We start from the raw sequence: 18,841 nt of genomic DNA on the forward strand, positions 1-18,841 counted from the left end.
ACACTACAGTCTCCAGGACTGAGGGCGTCAAATGAGGAGCCGAAGGGCTAAGTCAGGATGCAGTGAGTAGAATAAAGCAGGTGGAGAACCCAGAGAAACCAAAGGCAGAAGTTTCAGATGAGCCTCTGAGTTCTTGGCCTTGGGCTTCTCAACTCCTCTGACCAAAGCGTCAGAGTCTTGGAAACTAAGAAAAGCCTACATGCGGCAGGAAGCGGCCACACAGGGAAAGGCTGGAAGGATGACAGGGGCAAGATGCCAAGCAGAACACAGTGGCACAAGGCACCCAGGTCCACTCTTACCTAACGGTCAATGTGGACTCACCCCCAACCTAGAATAAAAATCCCATCAACAAAGCCCTTCCCTGCAACCCTCAAGGGGTTTTATTGAAACACAGTATATAAAACACCAAAGGGGTCACCGTGACAGCAGTGAACTCATGCCCCGGATGCCGAGCCACCTTGCTCAGGTGCAACACCTCTGGGGAGTGACAGGACAAGGAGAGGGAATCTGTTCCCAGCAAGATCAGAAACAATGCTCTCTTCCAACAAAATCAAAGCGCCCACAAGTTAAATGTAGGAATTCATGTAGGAAGTCAGTGGGATTCATGGTCCATCCTGACAACAGGAGTTGTTACCGGAAGTAGGGTGACATCCAGCCCCATGGCACCCACCTAGAGTGGTGGGCCATCTCCCTGGGTCAGGGGAGAAGCCTACTGCAGGGGACAGCTTGCGGGCCCAGAGACAAGGGCTACAGCATAGGGGAGGGATTCCAGAGGTGTGAAGTATAGTGGTGCCATGGACAATGATCATGGGGCCCCAGGCCACCATGTGACAGAAATAGGGCACCTGGGTAGAGACATGACAGAGGAGTGGAGTGAAAAGTCAACTTGCCCACCACAGAATCACACTGGAAAGGGAAAGGGGACAGCAAGTCCACTCAGTATGGAGTGGGCAACAGCCAGCAAAGAAAGGCCAAGATCCAGCTGGCCAGCTTCAACCCCTTCACACGCAGAATGAGTTCATGAAGGTTGATCTGCCATAAGTTGAAGGCCTCGCTGAAAGAGATCTGGGCCCTTCTGAAGGACGAACAGGTACTCTTCTTCTTGTGCCTGCAGGACAGACAAGAAGGGAGGAGAGAACAAGAGATAAAGAGGCAAGAAGCACTCAGTATCACAACAACAGAAGATCCTGACTTAGTCAACTTACCAGGCCCCTGCCCTAGCGGATGACTCCTGGTTACATGATCATAGCACTGCCGACCCACCCAGAGACCAGAGGGACTCAACTACTCCAAAGGAACTTTCCAGGTAAGTGGGGTAATAAAAGCAGCGGTTTCACAGGGCATCAAAGATCTAATGGACCCACTGGGTAGAACATTCCAATGTGTCCCTTTTTCTGGAAGGTTAGTAAATATATGCTAATCCTGAATCCCCCAAATTCAGTATAAAAGCTTTCCCAAACTTTCTGAGACTGAATCACCTGGAAACTAGGTCAGGTGGCCCTGAGAGGCTGAGGCCAGTATGGATTCAACCCAGCTCAACCTCTTCTGCACTAACAAAAGAACATGACAAAAATTGGTGCTATGATAATGACCCTTTAAGACTTGGTTCCCAGAACCCTCAAAGAATAAATCATGCTCAGACCTTTCTGTGTGCAGTCTATTTTGCTATAATCTAATTCTATATCTGATCATGGTTGCATGATGTATGTGGTCAACACTCCCTTCATCAATTTGCCAAAATGACCCATTCCCTGCACTGGATGGATGGGAGTTGACACCAGTCTAGGCCTCCTCTCTCAGAAGAGAAAATTCAGCCAGAGCATGGCCATTACCATGTATCTGCACACTCAGGGAGAAAGGCCTAGAACCTTCACTTCTCTAGCAATACCTCCCTGAGGAAGCACCTTCCCTCCCTCACCAATATTCCAAGGGCACTGAGGCATCTAAAAAGATCTGATATCCCAAGTGAGCCTTCTGGCAACACTTCCGAGTCAGGGCCACACGTGCAGGGAAAAGAACATTGGCCTTGCCGCTTAGCCGATCCTGCGGAGATGGGTCCTAGGACCAGTTAGAGATGGGATGCATGCATCAGGGTGTCCTGATTCCAAGCCCAGGGGACACTTGGATGGGACTGAGACTCTCAGAAAGCATCTCAAACTTTAGTGAAGGTAAGAATCACCTAGGGGTGGCTCAGTTGGCTAAGCGTCTGACTTTGGCTCAGGTCATGATCTCATGGCTTGTGAGTTAGAGCCCCATGTTGGACTCTGTGCTGACAGCTCAGAGCCTGGAGCCTGCTTCGGATTCTGTGTCCCTCTCTCGCTCTGCTCCTCCCCACTCATGCACTCACGCGTGCTCTCTCTCTCTCTCTCTCTCAGGAACAAATAAAACATTTTGAAAAATTAAAAAAAAAATTACCTGGAAAGCCTGACTAGGAGGGTGAGGTCCTAAAATCCACATATTTTAAAGTACAGGTGGCTCTCTGGACCGCCCAAAAACACAGCCCGGAATCAGCGAATTCACTGGAGCTGTCTCCTGCCCCTAACTTTTCCTCCAAGGACAGGTGCAGACTAGGGAGCTCAGGCAAGGCCCTGGGGACTGGTGGGAGAAAGTGGAGGCAAATGAGACCCCTGGAGCAGGCCAGGGAGCTAGGAGGGAAGGAGAGGCCAGAGCCCACACTCACGTGGCCAGCGCTCTGATGCAGCAACGCGACATGTTGAGGAAGGAGCTGGCACTGGCACGGGTGCCCAGGGCAGCCTCAATCCCACGGAGCAAGTCATTGGTCTTGAAGATGAGCAGCATCTGGCGAGGCACGTGGTTGAGGAGCTGGCTGATCTCGGGGAGGTAGTTGGCGGCATTGTTGCGGATCTCCGAGTCCTGAAGCAGCAACAGGGAGACAGACATGGAGAGTTGGTGTGGGAAGTGGGGCTCAGGGTGGTAGGTGCCTATGGCTGAGGGGCTGCAAGGAGGCTCCAGAAGGGAGCTTCTAGCATATGGCTGCCTCGGTGCCACTAGGGAGCTCCCCAGAAGGAAGCTTAACACGGGGGCTTTGTAGTCTGACAAACCTGGATATGACATCTCACCCCAACTTCTGGCCTAGCACTGGATGCAGTACAGGAGCACATCGACAGGACCTCTGCCATTCTTGGCTCCCCAAGGTCACCAATACCGATCCTCCGAGCCCACGAGCCAGTACTGACTGGGGCAGGAAGTCTACTTCCTCATCAGCCATTTGATGAGGCTGGAGTTAGCTAGCCTCTTGGCCCAAGGGTTCACCCGTGTGAGGTGAACCAAGGCTTTTCTCACTGGCCACCAATTTGATGACAGGCCTAGAAGGAGCCCTGGAAGCTGGTGCCAGCTGAGTCATGTCCCCCATCCCTTCAGCCAAGCCCAGGCTGGTGCAGTTCATAGACCTCAGCTCCTGACCCCAACCCAACTCCAAAGTCTAGCTCTATCCCCTGCCTGACTCTGTGCCCCACCAGACATACCCAGAGCCCCACCGCCCACTCAGTGCTTGAGGTCCCGCTGCCCAAAGAGCAGGAGCCGGGGCTTACCCCATGCTGGTGTCTGAGTGTGAGGTCTGGCTTCTTTCCCTGCCCCTGAACTCTGCAGGGCTCTGCGCAAACACCTGCCCCCAGCCAGAGCCCTGAGCATGATGGTGCACTTCTGACCTCTTCTCAATCTCCAGAGAAAATGGCTGCAGGCATTAGCTCATTTAATCCTCACGATGACCCTATCAGGTAAATGTATCACCCCCGTTTGAGAAAAGGAAACCAAAGCACTGAGAAGTTAGGCAACCTGCCTGCAGGCCACAGCTAGTAAGTGGTGAGTCAGGGTTGGAATCCTTGCAGAGCCCAGGCCACCACCATCACCAGGATCTGCCTCCTCTCACCTCACAGCGGGGACCCCGACCCTGGGCAAGTCCTTTCATCTCTTAGAACCCAGGGTCCTCACCTAAAAACTGGGAATGCTGAGGCCCCCTGGGCCCACCTCCCAGTCTGACCAAGAGGGACAGCAGAGATCAGGATCGGGGAGATGCTTGGTGCTAATCCAAGTCATGACAAGGGGCGCAGCAATGCTGCCAAAGGCTTCCCCACGCGGCCGCCTTCTGCAGCAAAAGCAGGACTCAGCCCTTTCTGGAATACGTGTGCACTGCTGATAACTGAGTAGCTGTGAAACTCGAAATGTCCCTCAGGCAGAAGCTATCAGACTGGAACATCTCAACACCAAGCCAGACACTGAGGCTGTCTGTCTCCCCACCGCCTCCCACCATAGCTACAGGCCACCCTGCCCGAGGGTTAAGGCCAGATCAAGGCCTTGCTCACCATAGGGACCCCCTCAGCAAGGTGGGGACTGACCTGGATGGAGACAGCCCCTCTCAGAGCACCTGCACCCACGCAGGCTCCCTCTAGGGGGCTTCTCTTCAAGCTTGGACTATCCTGATGGTGAGTGTCTGCAGTAGACTCTGTTGGGTGCCTACGCAACAGCCATTCCTCATTCTCCTTTCTCGAAAGAACCCCATTTTTGTTCGCTTGACCCCTTGGGGCCATGTTCTTCAGGGAGGTGAGCCCCTCCCTAGCCCCAGGGTGGGGGATCTTGATTGATCTCAGCCATGGTGTGCCCTGAGCGGAATGCCTCTGCCAAGTGATTGGCTCAGGCATAGACATGAGACACAATTCTGGCCAATTGACCTAGGGGGGAGTCTTTTTTTTTTTTTTTTTTTTTTTTTTAATTTTTTTTTTTCAACATTTATTTATTTTTGGGACAGAGAGAGACAGAGCATGAACGGGGGAGGGGCAGAGAGAGAGGGAGACACAGAATCGGAAACAGGCTCCAGGCTCTGAGCCATCAGCCCAGAGCCTGACGCGGGGCTCGAACTCCCGGACCGCGAGATCGTGACCTGGCTGAAGTCGGACGCTTAACCGACTACGCCACCCAGGCGCCCCTAGGGGGGAGTCTTTTGAACCCTCTGGGAAAGGTTTTCTTGTTAAGGAACAATATATGAGAAGAAATGGCCCCTAATTCCCACCTCTGGACATCAATCAGGGTATAAAGGTGTGAAGCCTGTAACTGCCACAGTCATCTTAGAACCACGAGAGTTAGCCCAGAGCCCTGAATTGCTGATCTACTCAGTTAACCAACCTGGACCCACCCAACTCCAGGCTTCTTGTTATGAAGAAAATAAATGCTTAAATGTTTAAGCCACTTTTAGTTGGAAAAACATCTACCCTGACACAATGTTGGAGGTTACACTCATTCTCAATAAGACTAAGACTCAGAAAAATGGAACCCTTACATCTCAGAGACTGGGCTGGGGCTGGTCTGGAGCAGCTAAGTTTATTCTCTCTCTGGGTTTTCATCCAAAGTGAGGAAATGGATTCCATGTCTCCAGAACCTACACCAATACCTCTCTGTTAGATGTGGTTCCAGGACTGCAGGCCTTTATAAAAAGATGTGCAAGAAAGGATTCTTGCCCTCCAGGTACTCACCACCTAGCTGGAGAATTCACAGAAGTATACAAACAGCCACTCTCAGAGTCTAAGATGGCGTGCATGTGAGTGATACAAGTATTAAGGGGCCATGTTTGGCAAAGGTGATGAACAGGAGCTTCCTTGCTGGTGCTATGGACTGAATTGTGTCCCAAATCAATATGTTGAAGTCCTAACCCGAGTGTGACTATATTTGGAGACAAGGCCTTCAAAGAGGTCAACAAAATTAAGTGACTTCATAAGGGTGAAGTGTGACTTTATATTCTAACCCAATAGGACTGATGTCCCTCAGAGAAGAAGAGAAGCCAGGAGCGTGTACACATGGAAGAAAGGCCGTGTGACTCACGGCAAGAAGGCAGCTGTCTACAAGCCAGGAAGAGAGGCTACACCAGAAACCAATCCTGATGATAACTTGATCTTGGACTTCTGGTCTTTGGAACTGTGAGAAAATAGATTTCTGTTGCTCAAGCTACCTCATCAGTGGTATTCTACTACACCAACCCAAGCAGACTAATACATAGCATTTATGCTGGGTCTTTATAAGTGAGTAATTCATAAGAACACATATCAGGAGCACCTGGGTGGCTCAGTCCAACTTTGGCTCAGGTCACAATCTCATGGTTCATGAGTTCAAACCCTGCATAGGGCTCTGTGCTGACAGCTCAGGGCCTGGAGCCTATGTCGGATTCTGTGTCTCCCTCTCTCTCTGCCCTTCCCCCAACTCGTGCTCTTTCTCTCAAAAACAAAAACAAGATTTTTAAATTAAAAAAAAAAAAACATATGATACACCAAGTACCTACTGTGTGCCATGCAATCTTACCCATCTCTGAGGCTTTAAATACCAAGTATACCCTGAGAACTCTCAAATTTGTATTTTGAGCCTGGACTCGTTCTTGGAGCTCCAAGCTTGGCTGCCCATGACACCTCCCTCTGAATGCTCTAACTACTGTCTTCTGCCCCCTAACTATGTCCTTCCCAGTCTTCCCTATGCCAGGAAGTAGCTTCACCCCCTACCCTACGCCTGACCCCAACACGTTGGGATGTAACTTTGACTCCCCGCCCTTTGCCTCCTCTCCACACCCAAGTTGACAGAAAGGCCTCCCAATCTTCCATCCAAAGTACACCCTGGCTCCGTCTGCTTCCCTCCAGCTCTGCTGCCACTAGTGAGGTCTGCGCCCCCCTCACCTCCAGCCTCCTGACCGACTGCCCCTGTGCTCGTCCTGCCCCGTCCAGAGAGGTACTTAAAGTAACAACTCCGGGCACATCCTTCTCCTGCTTGACACCTGCTTTGCTTTGTACTGAGAACTAATCCGAACCTCTTCCCATGGCTTATGAGACCCCGTGTGATGCTCTCTCTGCCCAGCACCCCAAATTCTTCCCATTCCAGCACCCACCTCCCCACAATCCAGACCATGCTGACGCTTTCTCCTCCTGCTCTGCGGCATTGTGTGCCCTCTGCCTGGAATGCTTTCTCCAAGCTCTGCCTTGGCTGCTGCTTTTCTTGTCCTCCAGAACTCAGATGTCAGCTCCCAGCAAGATCTCTGAGCACCCAGTCTACAGCACCCCCATTAGTCACCCCACCTGTTGCCTCCTGTACCCGTAACCTGCAATTATTCCATTTACCTGTTTGTTCACTTGTTTACTGTCTGTCTCCCTCAATCACAGTGCAAATTACATGGAAGGCCTGTCTGTTCATCTTTGGATCCCCAGCACCTAGTTTAGGTTCCAGCAAAAACAAATGTTTGTTCAATGAACAAACTTCAGGAACTATGGGCAGGCACTTTACATGCATTATCAATAAAGCATCCCTGAAATTATCATCCCTATTTAACAAAGGAAGGAGATGGTCTCACTTCCAAGATAATGAGCTTTAAAGCCACACAAGCCTGGGGCAGCTGACAGTCAATGCTGCCACCAAGCTTGAGGGGGAATGATGTCAATTGGCAGGAAAACAGAGCCAAGAGACAGGAGAGGTGGTCTTTTTGGTGACGACATTTGAGATTCCATCCAGCCATTCCTAAAGGCCCCCATCACAAGGCAGCTTAGGGAGGACTGTGAGTCTCCAAGAGGTGGCAAGAACCATCCAAGGCCATGCCACCAGGAAGAACAGGATCTGCAACTAGAATCCAGGTCTATCTGACTGCACAAGCAGAACCTTGAGCAGGGGCCTCGGCTGAGCCTAAGCCCGTCCCCACACGGCTATGGGCAAGTGTGCATGGGTCCAGCAAGCTGGGAAGACAGAAGCCAATTCCATGAGAGAATGAGAAGCCTGGGAGGGAGGTGGCAGTGAGTACAGGGAGGAGGGATTCCTAGGACCAGTCTCAGCCCAGATTCCATGGGACTCTCATCTAGATCCAACAGAGAAATGAACTACAAAGCTGTTTTGGCTACACACTCAGGGAGAACAATGGGACAAGTGGCCGCGTGGGGAACTGAGGTGCTCTCCCCAGTAGGGAGCCCTACAGGAAGTTTGCAATGGGAGACCGTGCCCAGCAGGAGGCAGCTCAAGTGGAACTAGACTTATCGATGAGACAGTCCCTGGGGATTTCTAGAAGTCTTGGAGGAGAACTTGGTGGAAGCCTGAAATCTCATGTGAGCATGTTGGAGCAAAAGCCACAGCAGTCTGGGTTATACAGTCAACACGACCAGGTTGGTAAGGCCAGGAGGGATACAGTGAGACACCGTTTCCTCTCCCTCCTTGCATCCAGGGCTGCGGCTTCTCCTCCAGTATATCTCCAGTGCTGCCCACAGTCCCATTGCCACAGCCCACCAGCCCACAACCTCAGGCCCTGGGTTGGCAGGGGTCCAAAGAGCATCCCTGGCCCCACCCCTTGCATTCAGGAGAAGACAGGACCAGGAGGGACCACCCACCTCAGTGGCGGTGACCGGAGCTTGGCTGATGCCCCTGTTGACCGAGTCCCAAGACCGGGCCGTCAGCATACAGGCAAACAAGGGGTAGAGGTCCCCGGCTCCCAGGCGCTGGCTGTACTTCTTCACTCTCTCCATGTCAGTCCAAATCAGCGACTGCCAGAGGTGGCAGTAATCCAGCCGAAACTCCTCCGTAAGCACCTGTGTGGGGACAATGTGGCAAGACCTGAGCCTCCTTTCCCCACAGAAGACCTAGACCCTGGCTGGTATGATCACAGTGAAGGGGAAGACCGGGGAACTAGGGCATGACATCTGCTTCTCTCCCAAAGTTCAGCCATCCCTGAAGGCCCAAGTTCAAAGCTACTATCTGGCCAGCCTTGGTCTTGAGGGCCAGAAGCTACCAATTGCCCACTAAAATCATATTCCCCGCCTCCCTCCTACTTGGATGTGGCCCTCTGCCCGAGCTCTGACCAATGGAATGTGGCAGAAGCTCCACATCCAGCTGCCAAAAACTCTCCCACGCATACTGCTCTGAGCCCCCACCCCTGCTGCTGGAGGATGATGAGCCCACCCCCAGGGAAGCCTGTGGGGCAGAGCCTCAGTCAGCCCCTGCCTTCAGACACCTCCACCTACCCGAGACAACAATTAGATGTCTGTTGTGTCTGGGCCATCATTTGTTTGGGGGGCTGTGTCTGACAGCAGCTGGCCTACCTCAAACCAACGTACCCAATGTCAGTAAGTCTTTCAAAGGAGGCCAAGATTTTGGGAGGTGGGATCAAGGCCCTGAGGGGAGGAGTAAGAGGTCATTGGGGAAACCTCCCCAGGACCATCTGCCATAAACTCAAGATAGGCCCTGGTTCCCAGGACTGGCAGTGAACTTCCCAACTTCCAGGCAGGAGACCATGGCTCACCTGAACCCAGATGAGTCCCAAGTTCCAGAGGACAGAGTCTGGGGGTATCCAGCCCCTATCAGTTCCTGGCCCTCTTTCCCACTACACATTACGTCCTCCCTGGGGCTGAGTTACCTCCTTACCCTGAATTCCCAGCTCATCCAAGGGCAGCTCATTTCCCAGTGGGCTGGCCTGGGCTTCCCTGGGAAGCAAGGTTTTTACAGCTGACAAAGCACCTGCACATACCCAGGCATATCCCCATCTACTCCCCACAGCAGCCTATAAAGGAAGCATTACCAACCTCATTCAACTGGAGAGAGCTCGTATGATGTGACTTACACAGAACAACAGCTCTAGGGGTAGGGCAGGGCCTCTCCATCTGCCCTGGATATCTGCCTCCCGTGTCTGTGGCCGATCGGGAGATCAGCAACCTCTGATCCCAGGACCAGACCCTGGACTGGCTGGGTGAAAAAGGCCTCTTCTACCTGGTAGAGCCCGTGGTCCAACAGGACAATCTCTGCCCTTCCTGTGCCCGGGTGCTTCCGCACCAGCACGTTGCCAGGGTGGGGGTCGCAGTGCACAAAACCATTGACAAAGATCATCTCGCTGTATATTTTTCCCAGGTGGCGTGAAATCTGAAAGAGAAGGGAGGCAGGTGGGAGTTACACCACATGAATACCTATCTCAGAGACTTCGACACTGGCCCCTCAATCTGGTCACTTTCAAGAGGAAGGCCAGCAGTGCTGGGTGGGCCTGAGTGGTCATGGTGGGACGAATGGCTTGTGATTGTATAGTTCTTGAGTTTAAGACAGCAGCTGAGTTCTAATCCAGTTATCCTCAACTTCAGCCACATATTAGAATTACCGAGAACTCAGAAGTGTTAGAGGTGGTCCCAGGCATCAGCACTTATTTTAAAGTTCCCAAGGTGACCATAATATAGAACGAGGTAGAACCACTGCTTCAAACATGCCCAAAGGCTGTAACTCCCACCCCCAACCCCTGCCCTCCACTCTTCCCCAATCCTTCTCTTCCCTATTCTCTTCTCAGGATCTTCATTCTCCCACCAAAGCTAAAGATGAGCTGGAGAGCTGGAGTGGTTGTGACCCCATCCCAACTTCCCTTTCTCCAACAAGCAGGTCTAGAGGGCTGTGGGTCAGGAATACGTTACCCTGGCACCCCCTAGAGCTGTCCCACCAGCTCTGGGATGGAGGCCCAGGAGGACCCAGAGTCATAGCCCTGCTCCCCTTTCCTTCAGGCCCCTTTCCCTTCGCGCCTCCCCGCCAGAGACCAGGGCTAATCTGATTTATGATGTCTGCACAGAAGAAATGACACTGGAGAGGCCATTTAAATCATCCTGTCACTGCTGCCCTCCATGCCGAGGCGGTCTTCTTATCTTTACTCCCTTTTTATTAAAGCTAAAAGCCTCTTCCCAGCTAGGGAACAGCTGCTGAATAGCACCAGACCTGGGCCCACAGATGGTCTGCCAATGGGTTTCCAGAGGACAAAGAGAGGCTCAACTCACAAAGCTGATGCCCCAGGACACACACTGCCCTTGACATTTCTCTCAGTCCCTGCTGGACCCCATGGTCACTAGCAAATATGTCCTAGCCAGAGGAGAGGAGCTGGGGCCCACGGGTGGGAAACACAAGAAGTAGGGTCTTAAGATGAAGGTTCAATTCCTTTCCTTTGCCTACAAAGCCCTGCACAACCAGGCCCAGCCTCCCTCCCTGGTCTTATCTCATGCCACGATACTACAGTCATGTCTGTGCTCTTTCTCTTCTCCAATGACTCTGTACCTTCCTACCTCAGGACCTTTGCACATGATAGTCCGTCTGCCAAGAGCCTTCCTCCCACCTCCCTCCCTTCACCTGGTTCACCTCTGTCTTCCTCCCCACCCCAGCTCAGCATCACCTTTCTGGAGATGCCTTCCTTGACCTCCCAGCCTAGATGAGGTTCTCCTGGCATAAACTCTCATAGAACTCCGTACTATTCTTTCATGGTACTAGCACACTATTTGTGTCATTATTTGACTAATGACCATGTAGCTCACTATTATGAGCTCCTAAGATGGCAAGGACTGGCTCTATTTTGTTAAATGGCTTTATTGAGGTATAATTTACATACCATAGACTGGCTCTACTCAGCATCCACTTGCCAATAATAAGCCAAACATGTGAATATAGGACTCTGCCTTCAACATGAATAAAACCCTTGCCTATGTTTTTTTGAGATGCTGTGGTTCCTGCCTTCATGCTTATCCTAACCCCCTTCATCTCTTCTGAATCCCAATCAATTGTAATTGGCTCCAAAATAAATCATCAAGAATCACCCTACAATAGCTGACAGCCTTATAACAGCTTTACACGTAGGTACAATTATGATCCCCATTTTGCAGATAAGAAGCTGAGACTCATCGGGGTGCAACTTATACAGAGCTAAGGACTACAGATAGGTGGAGCCAGGACCCAAGCCAGGTGTGACTCCGCAGCCTTCTAGTAACGCAGGCTCATGACGTCTGCACTTCTCAAGTGACCTCTGTGACCTTAAACAGGTTGCTGATACTCTCGGCTTCTGTACAACGGAAACAACAGTAGTGCCACTCACAAGTGAGAACATCCGGGTGCTTGGAGCCCAGTGACCCCTCCTGGGAGCCCCGTTTTTACTGACTCCTCTCAACACTCCTGGGAGAGTGGCAGACCAGGGTCCATTACATTTTTTAAGAGATGAAGACACCGGGGTTAAAGAGGTTGTCTCAAGTCCTGACACCTCTCCGATGTCATGCTGGGGGAAATGAATGCCAGGTACTCTGCTGGCATTTGGAGGACTTTGCCCCAGGTCGGGTGCTCAGCCTCAGGCTGAGATGTCAGATGTCCCAGGGCCACCATTTTCTGTTTCCTCGGAGGCGGGCCCAGTGGAGTTGGTCCCGGCTGAGCCGGCAAGTCCCCTTTTGAGAAGCCCTTTTGTTAGGCTCTTCGGAGCTCCATGGAGCCATGCTCTGAAAGGATGCATTTGCCAAACCAATTGCATTTATTAAGTAATAATTCATTTTTATTTGTCAAGGATGCATATAAGGTCCAATCAGGGCTCCTGATCAGCCCAAGATAAGCAGTACAGCCAGACTGAGCTGACAGAATTCCAGCCAAAAGCAGAGAAATGACATTTCATTTAGTCTGGGCAGACCTGTCATGGGGAGATGTATGATCTCCCCTGAGCTCTCTGAAATATTGCTAATCGCTCTGGGCCCCCTATTACTACATTGAAAGATAGCCCCCGGGGATCTGGGGACTCAGGACGGGGGAGCCCTTGCCCATGAGGAGTGAGCTGCTGCCGGAGCAGGAGGAGCAAGAGGCACTGCCAACTGAAGCTCATACACATGCAGGCAAAGCCAGCAAGTGGCCCCCTCCATTTCGACACCCCAGCCAGCTGCCCCTCCTTGGGTGTCTTTGCATCTGGGAGCTGTTCTTGATGTTCACCTTCACCAGATTTCACCAACAGAGACAGACAAGAGGGGAAACCAGCCTATGCCGTCAGCTTTGCTCTGGAGCCCTCTTGGCACTGCCACTCATGGCATGGGTGACCCGAGGACAAGTCACCTGCCTTCTCAGTCCGGGTCTAAGTTCCCCTAGCTGTCAAGTGGAACTAATTCCAGCTGCTCTGCTTCCTCCCAGGGTAACCTCGACATTCAAGGTCAAAATGTGACCGCATCTGGGAAAGCACTTTGTATACCACACTATATACTATACCATACACTATGTGTCTGCTAGATCTGCATAGACCTCAAGGTGCTTCATACTACAGAAGACACACAAATGTGTTTGCTGTGATGTGGCAGCTTATGATCTAAGACTTGGAGAAAAAAACGTAACCATTATCACTTGATCAAAGTTTCATTTTCAAAAGGCTAAAAACATAACTCATAAGAATATAGGATGAATACATGTCAAAGATTGTTCACCTCGCCAATAGAGGAGCACACAAAAAGAGCAGGTTCAGAGAATTTTGAGGGACTGGGTATTTATGGGAACTTAAACAGGAATAAGAGACTGAGATTCCTGGATTAGATATAAAACTGGTTATTGCTCTACAGAGCAGTAAGGAAATCGTAACCTTTGAGGTTATCTTTTCCCCTGGGCAGAAATTATTTGCATATCTCTACAGGATAAGATCTACAGGTTGACATACGACTTCAGTCTGAGCCCCTAATTAATTGTCAACAGCAGAATCAAACAAAAGTACATTTCTCTAGATATTAAAAAGCCCTCGGTGGGCTGCCTGCACAATACCCAAGGAGGACTGTGAAAGGACACATTGCGCACTCTTGCCCTTAATTTCTAAATTTTGGGTAATTTTTCTTAACATCTGTCAGAGTTTCAGTAAATACTGCCTTGGCACCATTTTGCCCAGAGAACGGCAGCCAGCCCCCCCTCTTACTCAGAGACACCGAGGATCCCAGAAGAAACCTAAGGCCATCGCTGGGCACACAACCCTCTCTCCCATCCCCTTTCCATAATAATTTAGCTATGTCTTGTGATTAAGAGTAAACAAATATAAATACTGCATTGAACATGGGGATGCAGGTATCTCTTCCAGATACTGACTTAATTTCCTTCACGTATATACCCAGAAGTGAACTGCTGAATCATACGGTCATTTTATTTTTACTTTTTGGAGGAACCTCCACACTGTTTTCCACAGTGGCTGCACCAATCTGCAGTCCCACCAACAGCAGACAAGCGTCCCCTTTCCTCCACATGCTCACCAACAAACACTTCGCTCTCTTAGCTTCTCAATGCCCGTTCCAACCGGTGTGAGGTGATATCTCCTTGTGGTTTAGGTTTGCATTTCCCTGACGACGAGTGATGCTGAGCACCTTTTCATGTACCAGTTGGCCACGTGTATGTCTCCTTTGCAAAAATGTTCAGTTCCTCTAAGGCTGCCCCCTGCCCTGTGACAGTGGCATTTGCATAAAGACAAGGAAATGCCATCTTCTTAGAATGGTAACAGCTAACACTCTATGCCAGGCACCATTCCAGGCACTTTCCATGGACTCACAGCCATCCTCTGTAGGAGACAAGTGGAGGAAGAAATACATAAAAAAGGAAAGAAGCTTGGCCGCCCAGCCAGCAGTTCGTGAAACCAAGCTCCAAACCCAGGTGGTCTGGGTCCAGGGAACAAGCTGTCAATCACCTCGCTATACTCCTCCTCCACTCACAGGGAAGCCCCTAAAGGCAGGGGCTGCAGCAAAACCCTCTGAAGGTCCTCACAGCATCCAAGAAGGCATTCCATTTGGAGAAAAGAGTCTCAGAGGGAAATCCAGGACTGCTTCTCTAACCAAAAAACTGTTAACTAAAGCCATAGTATAGCTCTTTTTAGAAAAAAAGTCAGTGACAAGTCTTTTAATTGTTCCATGTAAAAAGAATGTCCATTCATGTAAGTGACTTTAGTAATTACTCAATGCCTTTATTCCCTGACAGTGGGGAGGTTAAAAAAAAAAAAAAAAACAGGAATCTATAAAAAGGCTGAGTAAAGAATTAATTTAGTAAATAATATTTAAATCAAGGAGTTATTTTTGGATTTTTCTCAAAACTTGAATTGGCTGAAAGTGCTTTAATTATTCTATAATTGCAAGGATTAATTTATTCCCACCCCCAAGGGAACGTCTATTTATGTTCTTGGGGGTGTCATACAAGCAAGGCCAAGAACTCTCAAAGAAACAGGAGGCTGGTGTTGCAGGATATTAATAATCACGTAAGTAGCCCAATATTAACTATAAAGAGGTTAATAATTCAAACTCTCCTTGCTCTCTGTCAGTTTATGGCCAGGCTTCTTGAGAGCCTGAAAGACCAGACCAGACTACTGCCTACAGAATTTTACTCTCCACCCTTACGCTGCCCTGGAACCTCCCTGGGGACCCATAAACCTCAGATTACCTGCTGTTGCCCAGTGAGGCCAAATCTATCCATGGAGAGGGTCCATCTTGGACGAGCCAACATTGAGATGAAATCCCTAAGTGTGAAGACATGGGGAGCCTCTCCAACCACAGAGGTGGTGAGTGGGTTAATTAGAGGCAGCTGGGGGAGTTACTCTAATTTTGGAGCCTGGCAAAAGCTTCTCTGGGTTACACATCACCTGAGAGCCAGGACAGGGGGTATCCCCAAGGCCAATAAGGGTCTCCCGGCCAGACAGGTTCAAATGATCACAGCGACCAGAGGGACTGAGTCCTAGGGGCTAGGACTATTGAAGACACAGTTAAGGAAGAGCTGTCGACATCTGACATCCCCTGCCTTGGGCACAGCGCACTCCAGAGAAATATTTCCACATCCTTCCACCTTACCTGTGTCAATAGAAGAAATGGGGAAAGGGTTTCTTCCCTACACATTTCCTCTTTCCGGCAACTATTTGACCACTAGTGCCACAGAGGGGGCTGAGGGTTGGAATTCCAGCATAAAAACAACTTCTATTGAGCATGTGCTGTGGGCACTACACCCAACGCTTCATGTTTCAATCATCAAACAATCCTATGGGTTATTCTCCTGCACCCCACTTTACAAGAGGCAGCTAGGGCTTCCAAAGGGTGACTGGCTTCACCAAGGCAGCATGGTTCATAAGTAGCAGAGCTGGTACCAGAATCCAGGAAGGCCGACTCCACTCCTAACACCCCTGCTGTTGGGGAGAGAAATCTCCAGGAACCTGTCTCATGCACCTGTATCTCTCTAACATCCCCTATGCTTCTCAAGATTCGGTCTGACAAGTTATGGAGTTCTGTATGTGGACGATGGGAGGAGATGATTTCTTTCTAGTGATTTCAGTAAGTAGGGTCCTTGGTGCCTCTTCAGCCTTGCTTCCCTGGTCCTCTAAGCACCTCCTAACATAGAGCCAAAGGTCCACTGAGTGTGGTATTCAACACAGGGAAACTGGGGGACTAACTGCAGTCTGGCGTTTACAGATGGGGAGTCACCATTTGCTCAGTCGATGACCACCGCTCATTTTCCAAGTCTACATACCCAGGACAACAGAGGAAGATGGAAAGGAGGGGCGCAAAGAACATTCTCAGGAAGACATGCCTCTGTGAACAATGATACCATAAATTATGAATGATTTTTTTACAAACTTCACAGCCCGCAGTCTGCACAAGAACCCTGTGAAGTAAGTACCGGTGTGACACCACCTGCACAGAGGTGGAAAATCAGAGTTTAAGTAATTTACCCAAGGGCACCTGACCAACAAATGGCAGAGCCAGGCACAACCCCGGGGTGCCGCTACTTTGAAACCCTCTGCGCCTCCCACCACAGCGCCCAGCCTCAGTGAGGCCTCACCCAGCACCACCTTCTCCCACACGCTGTGCCCACCTCGGGTACAGCACCGATGCGCAGTGCCTGCACACAGTAGGTGCGTGATACACGTCTGCCGAAAGACACAGCTGAGACCCTTTCACGGCTCCCAGCATGACAGGGGATGGGTTTTAAAACTGCTGGAAGGAAGAAGCACAGCCAGGGGTTCTGGCTAAATGTGGCAGACTGAATCCGCGCACTGACTCCACTCCATCCCCAACCCCACTAAAATGACTAACAGAAACCATACAAAGAGCCCCCAACAACAGGGCAGAGAAAAGGAGATGAGCAAGACTGCTGCCAGAGGGGGAGCAGACAGCTACTGAGAACGGGCTTAGGACAACAAGGGACCCTAAGCTGGCAAGGGGGGCGCTTGATGTCTGCCCCAAGCCCACAGAGACTCAGCGACTGAGGGCCCCTGACACCTCTGTAAACAGGAGTTGGGGTCTTGAAAAGGGAGGATTTGTGGGAAGGCTTCCAGAGAGCTGAACCCCAGATCCCGACCCACCCCGCCACCTTTGACTCAAGGCAAGATTTACTTTCCGGAGAGGCAAAAAGACAGGCTCTGGGGGCCACACAACATACCCAGAGGGCCATCCCAAGGACAGAGGACTGAATCGAAGTCAACAAAACGAGCACTGGGAGCCCCCTGCCCTCTTCCCCCAGCTGGCTCCCAGGCATCTCTCGCAAGCCCCCCATCCCTGCACCCACCCCCACTCCTGGCAGACAGAAGACGTCTGCTTGCCGGGCCCCCACGCCCCATCCCCACCACCCCCAACCTCCCAACTTTGTCACCTTTCTCTCAGCTAATTTCACACAAATTCAATTAAGCCTCAGCCCAGGCAGGGTCTTAAACACACACTCACTGAAATCCAATTAACCTTCGATAAAAGGTCTGCAATCAATAGTCGTCCTTTGGTTTGAGGAGGCTCCATCCAGCCTAGGAAAGCATGCTCCTGCTCGACCTTTACTTTTAATAAAATCAATGACAGTCACTGTCACCAGCTCTTAATGTGACTGGCAAATATGATCAGCAGGTCAGGCCCTCGGTAATGTGCTGTTTCCGGGTGCAGAGACTAAAACAAAAGAGGGCCCCTGCAGGCTGCTGGCCCCCCAGGGCCTCATGCTCGCCAGGTGAGCGAGCACACCTGGGCAGGCTGCCTCGTGCCTGGAGGCTGGCCTGGTGGCGGGTGGTGGGTGGCTGCTGGGCTCTAGTCAGCATCTGAACCACCTGAAGTTTGCTAAAACGCAGATTCTTGCAACCCTTTCCACTCCAGATTCTGGAATAAATCTGGGGTGGAGCAGGCATCTGTATTGTAAAATAAGCTCCCCCTGGTGATTCTGAAATAGATGGGTGAAGTCTTAGCTCCCCAGCAAGCCAGGAATCACTGCTGTGTAAAATATTCAAGCGGGACGTACCCTTCAAGCCCAGCCAATCCAATGCCTTCCGCAAGAAAACTGAGGCCCAGAGAGGGGAAGTGATTTGTCCAAGGTCACACAGCAAGCCACTGGCAGAGCTAGAGCTTGGACTTAGGTCTTCTGCCTCCGAACCTGGTGTTCCTCTACCTGAGTCTATCGGATACTGGCTACTAAGACTGGTCTTCAGGTTGTCACATGCTAGGCTCAGCTAGGTTGGGATGCTGCAGGGTGAGGGGCCTCTCCAAAGTGGAGCGGGGCTGACCCAGTAAGCGGCTGGGGGTCTGGAGTCATCCCCATCCACCTGCAAAGCGATTCCTTCTACAGCCACTTCCTGAGCCCCAACTCCAAGCTGAGGAACCTGCCTGTGGCAGCCGAGATGCCACTAAACACCCTAGTGCCCAGGATACGGAGTGAGATGTTTGCCCCGTATCACTTCTGTCTGTCCCTTGTACTTCCCTGTCCGAGGAATACTCCTAGCCAGGCTGTCCTATGGAGGGCTTCACTCCAGGACCAGCCCATGGAGCTCCACAGTCCTCAGGAGACTTCAGAACCTCAGAAGTCCGTTAGAAGAGGCTTCAGGAACGTGGAGTCTTCAAACCACATGCACACAAACACACACACACCTTCACCCCCACTAGTGTTCCATGCGGCCTGTGGCTCTGATGCTGCTTGGTAAGAGACACAACAGATTATTTTCTGTAAAGTAGGGCCTGTCCCCAGTCTTCTCCCAATATCACCGATGGTCAGTGACAGCACAGTAGAGCACATGGGCCACCACCCACTGCCCAGCCTGAGTTCTCTGGAGACATATTTAATGACAACATCTCAGAATACTAAAGACACTCCC

General features: G+C 51.0%; 1 protein-coding gene across 2 annotated transcripts in view; it reads right to left on the minus strand.

The window, feature by feature from the left end:
• Nucleotides 1-357: 357 nt before the first annotated feature.
• The window catches only part of ADCK1 (aarF domain containing kinase 1), a 121,538-nt gene continuing 103,054 nt past the window's right edge, over nucleotides 358-18,841 (minus strand). For both annotated transcript variants that reach the window (XM_086709143.1, XM_086709142.1), the window contains 4 exons: nucleotides 9,730-9,879; nucleotides 8,358-8,555; nucleotides 2,681-2,874; nucleotides 358-1,108 (listed from right to left, as the gene is read on the minus strand). In XM_086709143.1, the coding sequence (XP_086565269.1) occupies nucleotides 937-1,108; nucleotides 2,681-2,874; nucleotides 8,358-8,555; nucleotides 9,730-9,879 (714 nt within the window). In that variant the 3' untranslated portion in view covers nucleotides 358-936. The remainder of the gene's footprint in view (nucleotides 1,109-2,680; nucleotides 2,875-8,357; nucleotides 8,556-9,729; nucleotides 9,880-18,841) is intronic.

This window comes from Puma concolor, chromosome B3, assembly GCF_028749965.1.
Source record: "Puma concolor isolate L17-30 chromosome B3, mPumCon1.1.hap2, whole genome shotgun sequence".
NCBI lineage: Eukaryota > Metazoa > Chordata > Mammalia > Carnivora > Felidae > Puma > Puma concolor.